Source organism: Anomalospiza imberbis, chromosome 4 (assembly GCF_031753505.1).
Source record: "Anomalospiza imberbis isolate Cuckoo-Finch-1a 21T00152 chromosome 4, ASM3175350v1, whole genome shotgun sequence".
In the NCBI taxonomy this organism is placed as follows: Eukaryota; Metazoa; Chordata; class Aves; order Passeriformes; family Viduidae; genus Anomalospiza; species Anomalospiza imberbis.
This window is the reverse complement of record NC_089684.1, coordinates 44,198,762-44,211,620: the sequence shown is the minus strand read 5'-3', so window position 1 is coordinate 44,211,620 and position 12,859 is coordinate 44,198,762. Positions and strand designations below refer to the sequence as shown.

The window sequence follows — 12,859 nt, the reverse complement described above, 5'->3', positions numbered from 1 at the left end:
ACACTTCTGTCCCACAGAGAAGCGCACTGGGATGAGCACAGAGCTGCTCTGGTCACTCAGCAAAGTGATGCTTAATAAGAGAGGATGGTGTGGAGACAACTGGACAAGCCCAGCAGGAGTTTTGTCATCACCCTTTTCTGCTTCATTGTTGGCTAGTGGCTTCCAGAAACAACAGAGCAGTTTTGGTCCCTCTCAACAACCTGTGTCACTCCAGAACTACCATTTGCTCTGTTTGGCTGCCGTTAGGTGGCAGGAATGCCCAGAAAGAAAGAGAAGACAAGAAAGGGGGACAGATTCCTTGAGAATTCCCATTCAGCTCTGCACCTGAAAAGGCATGAGGCTGTATGGGATCTGGACATTGTAAGCTGGATGAATGAAAGCAAGGAGAGAGGCTGATGTGGGACACCTCTCTGGTGACCACACGCCACTACTTTAGCGTCACCTGTCCCAGGGATATAGACAGCTCAAGAGATGGTCGGTGTGGTGTTTTCTGCAACCTCTGCACAGCTCCAGGTGTTTTGCAGGTGCTTCCTGCAGGCGGTGGGGCCCAGCACAGTTGTGCCACAGGTTTCTTCCAGAAGTGGCACTGAACAGGGAAAGAGCTCTGCTGTGTGGGAGGCGAAGGTGCAGCACAGCATCAGCACCTTCTGGCTGAGTGGCACACAACGACTTTCTCCTGACAGCTCCCTGGCACTGCAGCGCTTTGTGCATGAATGCAGGCAATTAAGTGTGCTAACTTGCTATCCCTGTACTGCAGCCTGTGATGATATTTAACAAAAATAAACCCCTAGGTGCCATAATTTCCCTAGGTGACTTTTCAGGCTACAAGAAAAGATCAGCTGCTGTCAGAAGCCAGCCCTGGGCCAACTCAAAATACACATCACCAATGCAAAATGGTATTTTGTGGAGACTCAGAAGTAGGACAGTGCATTTGCAGGCAATTCCAATGCAGGTTTTACCTCCAAGTCATTACAGCTCTCAACTGAGTAAGCCATGGTTTGAAGTTGTGGCTGCCCCATCCCTGGAATGGGGCTAGGTTGGAAGGGGCTTAGAGTAACCTGGGATAATGAAAGGTGTCATTGCCCATGGCAGGGGGTTTGGAATGAGATGATCATGCAACTCCCTTCCAACCCAAACCATTTTAGGATTCTATGGTTCTGTACTTTGTGAATCAGAATTTACAGGATCAAATTCAGCCCCAAATGTTCCTGACTACAGCAGTGCCAGGGCTGTGGAATAAAGGAAGACGTTAAAGCACAAAAAGTTATTTTCCAGATTCAGGAACTTTGCCTGATGTACTGTGTAATTTAAAAGACACATTCCTATATAGCTTATGGTTTCTGAAATTCAAATACAATCCATTTCTCATGGAAAGGACTAGAAATAAAAGACAGGATCAGCATACCACTGGAAAAACCCTCTCTTTGCCAATTAGTCTTAAATGTACCTTGCTGTCTCTGTTCCCATTATTCACTGATCGCGGCAGAAACCAACCTAAGCCCAGAAGCTCAGAAGTGCCAGAACTGAAGTTGAGACAAGACCTCGAAAATTCACAGAAATGCCTGAAATTCTTTTCTGAACAAAAGCTGAACCAAAACCTCAGGGCTGGAGGTCCAACGGCAGCTGGAAGCAGAACTGCCTGGGGTCCATTCCCACTGCAGAAGAGCTCCAGAGAGCACTTGTGTGCAGGGACACACACTCAGTACCAGGATGGTAAAAGACTCTTTTCACACTGGCCAAGGGAAGGAGCACATAGAATGGCATTCCCTGCCACTAATGCCCTGGGAATGCCAGCTTCCACATCCTTCCACTACCTCTTCCATCCTGTGGAGCACCCAATTGCCAGTTACTCTAAATGAACACAGATCTCCTGAAATTTAAACTGTGTGTGTATCCTCCCAATTAAAGGAAGCTTCCTGTCTTTGGGAAGAGTCCTGGAGGCTGAAGTCTCAGTAAGAAGCACCCCGTGGGCACACAGAGGCACATTTCCCTTCAGCTCCCTCATCTGCCACTGACCCTGAACTTGCTGCACAGCACCTTCTTACCCAGGTCTCTCAGTTTACAAGGCAACAGTGAGCAGCCACAGATTATATAACTTCGGTTGGTTTGCATTTCAGAAGGGAAACACAGACACATAAAGATGCAAAAACGCAGCACGAGAGGGCATGCAAATTCAAGCCATGCCACGTCACTGCAACTACAAACCCTTCTGGGTGGCAGTGGTGGGGGGTGCACAGGGAATGCTTGCCTGCATACAGATCATTTCTCCAGAAATAACTAGTCTTTGAGCTAACTTCTTTTATTTCTGTTTTGATAGCAGGAATAATAGCTAAAAAGACTTACCTCTTTGGATCTGCTGCTCTTTACCAGCCTGCAGAAGAGAGAAGAAACACATGCACAAAGTTGTTAGCGTAATTACTATGCAATGGGGAATGGCAGAAGGCTGAAAAATCACTTGGTCTGTGCTGCACTATTTTATATGTTTCTTCATTTGGTTTCCAGGGATGGCAGTTCTTCCTTAACTGAATAAACAGCTGTTCCCACCAATATACTAACAGAGAACACAGCAAGTTTAACATAAATAGAGCTGCTAAGCAATCCTGATTCTGAATGACCCATTCTATACGTTGTGACACTGTGCCAAAAAGTAAGTTTGGTGGCCAAAGAGGGGATTAAATAGCAGGAAAGCGATGAGCTCCAAGAAGCACGGGTGCTGGGGCAGAGAGGAAGCAGTGAGCTGACAGCTCCTTGTATCTAGGCTAGAGAATAGGAAAGTCAACTGGCCTACAGTGACCACAGGGACGGTGGCAGTGATCCGATGCCATGATCAGCTCACAACCGGCTTGGTACTTGTTCTTGCCAGGCATAGGGGACCAAAGGGCATAGGATCCAGAGGGAAGGGATCCGGGGGCTGCCGCTGCAGAAGCCAGCCCGGGCCGGGGATGCCGTGTCCGGTTCCAGGCTGCTTGGATGCAGCGGTCTGCAGCACAACAGAGAGCGGAGAGCCGCCCGTCAATCTCAGCCTCTCCTCGCTCCGGGCCGGTACCGCCCGCAGACCCCGGGGCAGCGGAGGGACGAGGGAGGACCCCGTGGGACAGCGTGGAGGGCAGGGGAGGGCATGGGTCCCCGCACTCCCTCCCTCCCTCACTCACCTGCCGGCCGGGCGCAGCGCGGGCCCCCAGGAGCGCGGCTGCCACTAGCCAGAGGGGCAGGAGCACCATCCCGAGCCGGCCGCCCGCGCCCCGGCCCCGGCCGCGCTCCGCCCGCTCCCTCCTCCTGCCGCTGCTTTCCCTGCCTCCGGCGGCGGCTCCCGGGGCCGGGGCCGGCTGGGCGGGCGGAGAGGCGGCGGGTCCCCCGCGCCGCCTGTTGCTGTGCGCCCGCCGCGACCCGCGGCGCTGATAAACCCGCGGCAGCTCCGCCTCCGGCCGAGCCGGCGCTCCACGTCAGGCACGGCCCGGCCCGCCGGGGAACCGCCGGGGAGCCCGCCCGGCTCCGCGCACAGACACACCGAGGCACAGATCCTATCACTGCGCTCCCGCTGCATCCTCGGCGCTCCCCGCCCTTGCTCCCTGCGCCTGAAATCCACCGAGAAACTTTCCTGTCTGTCCGGCCGGCCGGCCATCCGTCCATCCATCCATCCATCCATCCATCCATCCATCCATCCATCCATCCCTGTCTGCATCACACCCTGGCAGGCGCTCCCAGAGCAGCTCCCCAGCCCGGGACCACATCCTCAAGCTTCCATATTTCCCATTAACCCAAGGCAGACTGCAACAGCTAGAGTCTTAAAATCCCAGAATGGTTTAGGTTGGAAGGGACCTTAAAGTTCATCTCATTCTAACGTCCTGCCATGGGGGCCACTGGACTGGATAGCTTCAACCCGCATCCAAGCTGGCCTTGAACACTTCCAGGGACGGGGCAGCCACAGCTTCCCTGGGCAATGTGTGCCAGGGCCTCAGCATTCTCATGGTAAAAAAACTTCTTCCCTACATCTAACCTAAACTGATGCTCATTCAGTTTAAAACCATCACGCCATGTCCTTTTTCAACAGTTCCCAAGGGTCCCACTAAACTGGAGTCTGACCACAAAGCCATTTCTCTCCCCACCAGCTGGGAGCTCGGCACACGACACAAAAGGAAATGGTGCCTGGCCTGGGCAGAACCCAAAATCCACTTGCACAGCACCTTCCACAGACAGAAATCTGCACAAGCATACTCTGTATACCTTCATTTCCCCAGAAGATGCTACGCAGTTGAAGCTGTGCATAACCAGTTGGTAACAGACCCCACTGGGCCATCCCCCAGAGGGAAGCAACTTTCCAGGAGGCAGAGATCAACCACTCTGACGTCCTTGAACACCAGCAACGTTCAACTGAGCCTGAATTTTCTTAGGGTCAGAATTAGCCTGTGTTATAAAGATCTGGATCCTAAAATCCAATTAAAAACCATTGTGTTGTACCTTGTGCATTACCATTCCTGTGAAATATCACAACCAACCACTATCAGTTTCTGTTGGCCTCACGTAGCACAAACACATGATCTGCTGCTGCTAAATGTTCTCAGAATACATGTGACAGCTTAACTACAATTTTTAAGTTGACCTCCCTGCCAGAAATCATTGTATCAACATGAAAAAGAAAATACTGGTTCTAATAAATCCAAATTCCGTCACAGCAACACTTAAGAGGAGGAGAGATTCAGCCTTGATTTTCAGGAGATACCTTGAATATTCCAAACACAGCAGCCCCGCTGTTTCTGAGGACATAGGTCTTGAACTGCATGATATGCCCTCACAAAGCAAAAAAATAAAAGGAATTTTCCTGAGAGAGTGGGAATGCATCTGTTATTACAAGTGTACAGTAATTTCTGCACATAAAACATGAAGCAACCTGTCACATTCAGCACCAGCAGCCGCACAGAGCCACGTCTGGGAAAGCCCAGAGTCAGAAAGGCTGAGGTAAAGTACCAGCTCCATAATTCTAAATTAAAAAGTATTTCACTTACCATGCAGCTATTCCCTGTTTTACTTCCCTCGTGGATGTTCACTAGGCAACCTCCAACTTTACTTACTGCACATCGTTCAGACCCTGAACACAACCTCGTTGTCATTGCAAGTTTTCTGTAACATGACACACCTGAGTGCTGTGTGCTGCAAACCACCTGTTTTCTGTGAGGTGAAACCTTGAACGTGCACAGTCCCAGGTGTTTTGTTCAGGCTAATTACAGGGGCACTTTAGGGAATTACAGAATCACAGACTGGTTTGGGTTGGAAGAGACCTTAAACTGCATCTAGTTCCAAGCTGGGGGCCAGGGCAGATACTCTGTTTTGTCATCTTCCAAAGGCTTGACAGAATTGTAAGAAAAAATAAGGTGTTAAAATAAGATGCTGATTGTTTCTAATAAGAAACCACAGCAAGTGCCACTCCTGTAACACTCATATATCAAGGCAGTATTTGAAAGTTCAAGTACAGACATTTCTCATCTCCAGCCCAGTTTGGCACACTGTTACCACAGAAATCATAGATTTCTTGTGTGTATTTCTAGTCTGTTACACATACATATGCATATATGTATTTACATATGTGTATACATATATAGAGCTGTTAAAAATCTGTTAGGCATTTGCAATTCTAAAATCCCTCAGACAGGCTTTCTGTATCTGTGCAACTTTGGCAGATGCACGAGACTGACAGCCACAAATATTTCATGAACCTAGACTGGGGCCTGAAGCAAAGAGGCACTGAACTCTGTCTGGAAGGCTTTGCACAGGGCCGGGGGGAAGGATTTGGCAGGGATAATACTCGGAGGAGTAAAACATGGCATTACTTGATCTGGAACATAGTCTCCATGAGGTCCCACATCCTCTCGGAGCAGAGTTGTCTGCAAAAGAACAATTTCAAAATCAGGCTTAATTGGAGCAAGAATTCAAACTGAGAAAATGTAAAGAATATCAGCTCTGTGAAACCACAAGAGGTTATTGATCAGGACTTCTTGCAATGCTATTTAATCCAAGCTTCAAATATTCATTTTTTGAGACAAGCCCCTTGTAAACTCCACTATAACATCTATCAGGAATATTTATAGTGTAACTTAATTACAACACCTAGGAATAATAGCTATCATCCAGACAAATGCTAGTCTTCACTGATCCTGTCCACGCACATGTTCTAATGCTTACTTTTGCAGTGACATTTCCTGATATTTAGGAATCAGTACACTTTATTGAGCTTCTGATTTACATATGCATCTAATGACCTTTCTTAATAGGAGCCAGTTTGGAAGGCATCAATTCTGTTCTTTCTGCTGAAATATGGCTTTGGTGTCAAAAACCTGACTACCCTGAATGACCGAGATCTTGTGCCTCAGGTTCTCCTTCTCCATGGAGCCTGCCTGGATGGAAATATAACACAAGGATGGAATCCCCTGTGAGGCAGGGCGACTGGAGACCCAGATCCTGCTCTGTGACACACCAGAACACATGAACATGACCTTCTCAGGTTTCCAGCCTTACTGACAAGGAGAATTTACAAGATCCAAGTTTTATGTTCTAAAACGCTGCCGCTGCAATGCGGAAACCCACCTCCTCCAGTTGCCCTGTGCGACAGCTCCAGCCGTGCATCCCAAAGGTCCCAAAGCCTTTTTGGCTGCGATACCACTGTTAAAATTTGAGCCTTGTTTGCCATCCAGTGACTTGCCATTTGATTTCCAAACCTGCACAGAAAGCTTTTCTTGGCGTGATCTGTGTAAGAAGAAGATCCCAGTACCAAGATTGCCAGACTGTATGCGAAACCCAAGCACTCCATAAAAGACAATGCCTCTCACTTCTCCTTCACGGTGCATTAAAACTGGGAATATTAAACCACACAACCATATTTAATTGTTTTAAAGCCACTATTAATCTAGCAGGTTGTTAAATGAAGAAATATAGCACACCTATTATTTTTAACAAAGCAGAGCGAGATTTATGGTCAAGATTTAACCACAAGACACAGGAAACTGAAGAGAAAAATGTGAGATGTGAAAATTATAGTTGAAAAAGACACTGTGAAAAATCAAAATTAAAAGAAGCAATGTTTGTGAATTTTGTATAATTAGCACATGCAATAAAATTGTTCCTACTCTGAGGTGATGAGCTTTAAAACCATGTGTGCCAAATAAAATGCAATTAAACTCACCCTGAATCTTCAAAAAAAAATGATAACCCTGTTCCATGTCTAGGTTAATAGTTGGATTTGATGATTCAAAGGTCTTTTCAAACCTAAACAATTCTGGGAGTCTATGTTCATTTCCAGCTGGCTTCACCAGTTCAACACTCTTCCTTTGTAACTTAAAAAGTGCTTTGGTTTTAGTCACATTCTTAGAGAAGTTTTTGGGGAGGGGGATGACTGCAAAGAAAGAAAGGGAATATATTTTCAGTGGTTGCTTTTCTGTCACTGATTCACACAAAACACGCTTCTATACGGAGGGAGGGAGGGAGGGAGGAAGGGAGGGAGGGAAGGAGGTTGCACACTTCAGCACTCCCTTACCTCTCAAATGCAATGAAAATCAACTTGCTTGGCATGATTCCCTAAACCCAGAAAAGGCAAAAGCTGCACCACAGTAATGAAAAATGAAAAGTAAAAATCAGTAATATCCTGTTGAAAATCAGTTCCCTAAGCAAGTCAATGGGAATGGCTGATTCAGCTCCAAATCACAGCTCCTTACTCCAAGGAGTTACGATGTTACCTGATTACCTCACAAAACACTCCAAATCCATCCTGTCAGTAGTTTTTGTCACTTCTATTTCCTTGAATTTATTCCAGAAGGTCATTCCATGACACAAGAAAAAACGTAGCAGTGGACAGCTGCCAGCAGCGCCTCCGAAGGCACTTGAATAAGAACTGCAGCTGGATCCCAAGGGATAATGCTGCTCCTGGAACATGCCAGCTGCTCCCAGAGCACGCTGACCAGGACCAGGGGAAGGTGCAGACTGCATCCCACCTAACCATAACCCTACACATCACATTTTATTGTATCAGTGTCTATGAAAAGAAGAGACAAACAGTTGATGCCACTATCTTTCCACTAAATGCATCTTGGCATTACAGCTGCAACCCTAGAAAGGATGCCAGGACAGAGACCCCTGGCTCTCTTAGCCCTCCTGAAAATCCTGGCCAGGAGCTGTGTGCACAGATCCTTCCAATTCACATGCTTCCTGAGAAAATGTACAGGCAGTCAAGAATTACCACTTTGCCTTCAATTTGCTGGGACACTTCCAAATCACTTCCATTTCCAGAAGGAATTAAAACAGGTGCTTTGTCTCTGCAAAGCAGCTTAAGCTCAAGTCCTGATACCACTTGCTGCTCTCACATGGGGTCATGGTCATTAAATATTTAAGCCAAAACAACAGTAAGTTGAGAGGAGAGAGCAGCAAGTTTAGCAGATAAACCCCTGCCTCCCCAGAGTCCCCTTCTCCACTCCCTTCCAAGGGTGCTCCAGCTGCTTTAAGGGCTCAGCAGAACCACAAGGCACAATCACAAATACAAATGTTTAAAAAAACAGAAGCTTAAATGAAAATGAGAACTGAGCTTCTGACCTTACCTAGCGTCATCTCACCACGTCACGGCTGGGGTTATTTCCAGGGCAGCATGTGAGTGCTTTCACTGCAGCAGCTTCAATAGGACTTTGCCTGTGGATTAATGGATGACTTTGGCTTCTCTTTCTTACCAGCCTTTACAATTCAGGAGAACACACAGAGGATTTCTTCTGCAGCAGCTGAGTAAAAAGACAAAAGTGAGCTAACCTCCTGACCTGCAAAATAACCTCATGGAGAAATCCATTCAACAGGGCAGCTTGCTGTTCCTGGGAAAAGGAAAAGCAGAGGAAACAATACCTTGGATGCTGCTTAAGAGGGGAAACGACCACAGCAATATTTTTACCCAACTTCTAGGTAACTTTTAAGAAAAGTAGAAGCAGTAGGGACTTCCAGTCCTGCGCACCAAAGGAGGAGGAAAAGGGAGACCCTGTGCAGATGGAACACGCACGTGTTTGGCTTCAAATGTATAAATGTAGATAGAAATCCCAGTGGAGTTAAAGGAGGCTGCTCTGAGAGCTCCAGTTACAGTGTGTGGCACCACCTTGGCATTATCCAGGGCTCTGCTATGGCACAGCTCCAGAAACCCCTAGGACAGCATGGGATGGCCAAACATCCTGATCTGCATTTTAAAAAGGACTACAACACTACATGTGGTATTATTTTAGGATTTCATTTACATTCCTGCCTGTTTGCAACAAATTGCAGGATAATACCTGAAATTCACCTCAAGTTTGTGGTGTAGTTACACATAGGTAAGCATGCACATGAAACCATGTGGGGAAATATGTATGAAGATATTTTTCTTTGTTGTTTCCTGCTTCTTTTCTGTTGGTTAGTCAAGGTCATCAGTGTTTATGACCTCAAATACAGTGGACAAGCATACATACATACCACGCTGTTATAAAGAGGCATGATTAAAATCCATTTTAAAAGCTAAGCACTGAATTTCAAAGGTGAAGACAGATTCTACTGAAATTCCTCACTTTAATGGGGGTGATCTATGTCCTAGCTCCTCCCTCTTTTGGGGGTTTTACACTGCACTTTTGCTTTTGTAGGATAACTATATGGAGAAGTACTTCAAAAATATTGTTATTTATCAATTTATGTGGTTTGCATACCTTAATCCAGACTGGAATATTCAGTATTAATGGCCCCTGGCTCCAGGAGGTGCTGTACAGCTGTCCCAGCAACACAACATTTCACTTTGAAAACAATTAAAAACTGCAAAGCATCTGATGACTAAGAAACACTCAGGTTTCCTTCTGTCCAATATAGTTTCTAATAGGATACACACTGTCAAGATCAGCATAATTAAGGCATTTCAATCTCTCCTCATTCCCTTTTATTTCCCAAATGAAATTATGGCACATTTTGCAAAGTCTAACCAGTAATACCATTTTTCCCTTGAAGCCAAAGCCTCATACATCAGGGTTATGACTTCCTAGGCTTCACCTGCATTTCTTCCCAGCAGCTTCATTTAAGCTCAGTTTAAATTCAGAGACCTGCAACAACAGCTAGAAGCAAGAGACTGCAGTTTCAAATTGTCTGGTCTCAGCAGTCTCTTCTCTTCTCACATTCTTATTTCTCCACCCTGAAGGGAAAAGCAGGAGAGAAGAACGGGAAGAAAGGCAAGTGCCCGAGTAGTAATGGAGCCTGATCCTTGCAGGTTCCTATCACATGCTTGTGAGCCCTCACTGGGACTTTTCCTTGTGCTTCAAGTTGTGTGCAAAGTCACACATTTGTAGGGGCTCTGATACCTGTGTGAATTTAATTGATTGGGCAGAGTTCAGCCAATGAACTCAGCAGTTATGGAGGAACAACCATGAGCCCAGGGGCCCAAGCATTCTGCTCTTTCAGTGACTTGAAGTAATCATGACCCAAGTATAATTAAAGCATAGTCCTTACCTGCATTTCTTAACTGTTCCAGCTTTAATTTGGAATCTTTGCTTTCCCCACAGTCTTTCTGCACCTTTTCCTCAGCCTCCCACTCTGCAGCTGGTTTTGACTTCAGGACAAGTTACAGGACAAGGTACAAAACTCAAGTGTAGCACTCAGCCTCAAATGGGAAGTTCATCATCTGAGGCAATTCAAGCCAAATTTAAAGTATTGTAACTGCTATCACCTGTTTGCTTCACTCCCTGCCAGCATACTTTACCTGGTTATCCCATGTCAGAGCTTGAGGAAGAATACCAAGTCCTTCAGTGAAATATCCAAATAATTGGAATTTCTAAGCTTGGATTCTTATTAGCAAAGAACTGCATTTTATAGAAAAAAAATCTATTTTAATTTCAAATGAAGAAAGGACTTAGCCTATCACTATTCAGTGTAGAATAAAATAGCTCTCATTTAATGATTCTCCTAGAGTGCCACGTAGCATGAAACTTTTTCTAGTCTCTTAATTTACTACTTGCTGCCTTGCTGCTTTGTGGAAGAGACACTTGATACCAGAGTCTTTTCACAAACTTCATTCTACACACAACTGAAACTTGAATTCAGCACAGGAGAAAGAGGGAATTCAAACCTTGGGCAAAGTGAGTGGCAGCTTACAGCTTGTGGATTCCACATTCAGACTAGAAATATTCTGTAATTCAGCTCTGGGACACAGGCTAATCCCTTTCACTTCCTGCTTACACTTCAGTCTTGTTTCTCCAGTGTAACAGTGGCAGAGTGGACTTTGCTGAAGGGAATTGTCCAGCCTCAGCTGCTGGAGCAGGTGCAGGTGAGCCAACCAGGGCAGTGCAAAAAAACCCAGAGGGAATGGAAAAAAGGAGCAAGAAGATAAGGAGTCTCAGCCAGCCAGGTAATGGGAGGAGAGAGCAGAACACAGGTAAGTGTTGCTTCACCTGGCAGGAGGTGAGGCTAGGTGCTCCCTCAGCCAGGAAAAAGAATAGAAGTTGCCACTTCTGAGTGCTAGGCACTGCTTCCTGGTGTGTCCTTTCACTCCCCAGCAGCGTAGAGATCTTACCTGGAAACATCACAGGAGTAGGTGATGTAAAACTTCCTTGGTGGGTATCAAATAGCAAATCAAGTGCCTTTCAGACATCCTCAGACCCATAGCAAACTAGGAAGTTCCCCGTGAAGGATTAAGCCATCCTTCAGTCCCATAGGACATGGTGTTTCCAATTGCCCTCCAAGAAATACAGGACCAGACTTTCCATTTTCCTTACTAAAAACAAAATACTTCCCAGACTTTAGGATCATGCATTACAACTTGATTACTTAAGCCTTCTTCTTAAAACCTTCTAGGGAAAGACAAAAAAATCAATCACAGAATACTAAAACTTGACTGAAATCTCAGTACCTTTTGGTCATTCTCAGGAATTTTTAGCTACCTTTGGGCTGGCAACAGCATGTTCTGATAATACCACTTTTATCTTCTGCAGTAGATTACCTCCTTGTCCTTTGCAGGTTTTACTGAATCTAACACCTTACAGACAAATACAATAAAAAGTGCAAAATTTTATCTATTTTTCTTCACAGCTCCATAAAGCTCTGTATTACACAGATTTAAACAGCAAAACCGCTCATCAGCTCAGGTCATTTAAAAGGTTTTTAAGTGCTCGACCAAGTTTAGAGGAAAGCTTTCCTACACTGCAATCTGGGTCTAACTCCTGAGTTCAGGAATGCCATATGGGGATGATTTAAAGTTACCTTTCTCCATTGCCTGTGCCAGCAGTGAGCTGTCCCCTCTGATAAGGGGGCAGAGTGGAAAGAAATCAGTAACTCCTTAAAATCACCCCAGTGGGAGCTGCCAGAGGTCAGGAATCCCAGCCCTGCTGCTACTGAAGCCCTTCATTTACTATCCAGTGTTATATGTGTGAAGTGATTGAGTGGTTGCTCTGTTCTGCCTACTGGGTCACCTTTCTATATTTATCACATCACTGTATAAAACACCACAGTGTACCTCAAGGATGGGAGGCTCCACATAAAATTAAAACCTACCTTAAATCTTCCTGAAAAAGCAGCCCACTCCCCAGTTCTGAAAAGAAAACTGCTTTTCCTCTCTCTGCCCAAAAATTCCAATAGGCAAAAAAAAAAAATCTCAAAGGCTCAAAGGGAGCTCTGAGGACATGAAAGAAAGGGAAACCAGCATTGAAAATATCCTGAAACATTCTGGGCTGACAATCACATTTGTAAAATAAAATATTTGTCCTTTTTTTGCCCAAAATATCCTCTAAAATAGCGGGAGGATAAAAGGTGCCTTTATACTGAGCCACTGGAAGTAAAAGTGAGTTTCCTTGGTGGATCCAGCCCAAGCACCATTGCAGGCGATGGAGGCTGTGAA

The 12,859-nt window shown here is 45.7% G+C and overlaps 1 protein-coding gene and 1 long non-coding RNA gene across 2 annotated transcripts in view; both read right to left on the bottom strand.

Annotated features, from left to right (window-relative positions):
- Positions 1-3,549, bottom strand: part of ADAMTS3 (ADAM metallopeptidase with thrombospondin type 1 motif 3) — a 57,214-nt gene extending 53,665 nt beyond the window's left edge. The window contains exons 1-2 of the mRNA XM_068188188.1: positions 3,153-3,549; positions 2,344-2,371 (exon numbers count right to left, since the gene is read on the bottom strand). Of these exons, the coding sequence (XP_068044289.1) occupies positions 2,344-2,371; positions 3,153-3,221 (97 nt within the window). The 5' untranslated portion in view covers positions 3,222-3,549. The remainder of the gene's footprint in view (positions 1-2,343; positions 2,372-3,152) is intronic.
- Positions 3,550-3,643: 94 nt separating this feature from the next.
- LOC137472801 (uncharacterized) lies at positions 3,644-11,802 on the bottom strand. Its single transcript, XR_010998420.1, has 6 exons — positions 11,540-11,802; positions 10,480-10,651; positions 9,999-10,165; positions 8,580-8,840; positions 5,826-5,879; positions 3,644-5,118 (listed from the first exon to the last, which is right to left on the bottom strand). It is a non-coding gene; the product is annotated as an uncharacterized lncRNA (long non-coding RNA).
- Between the last annotated feature and the right edge of the window lie 1,057 nt (positions 11,803-12,859).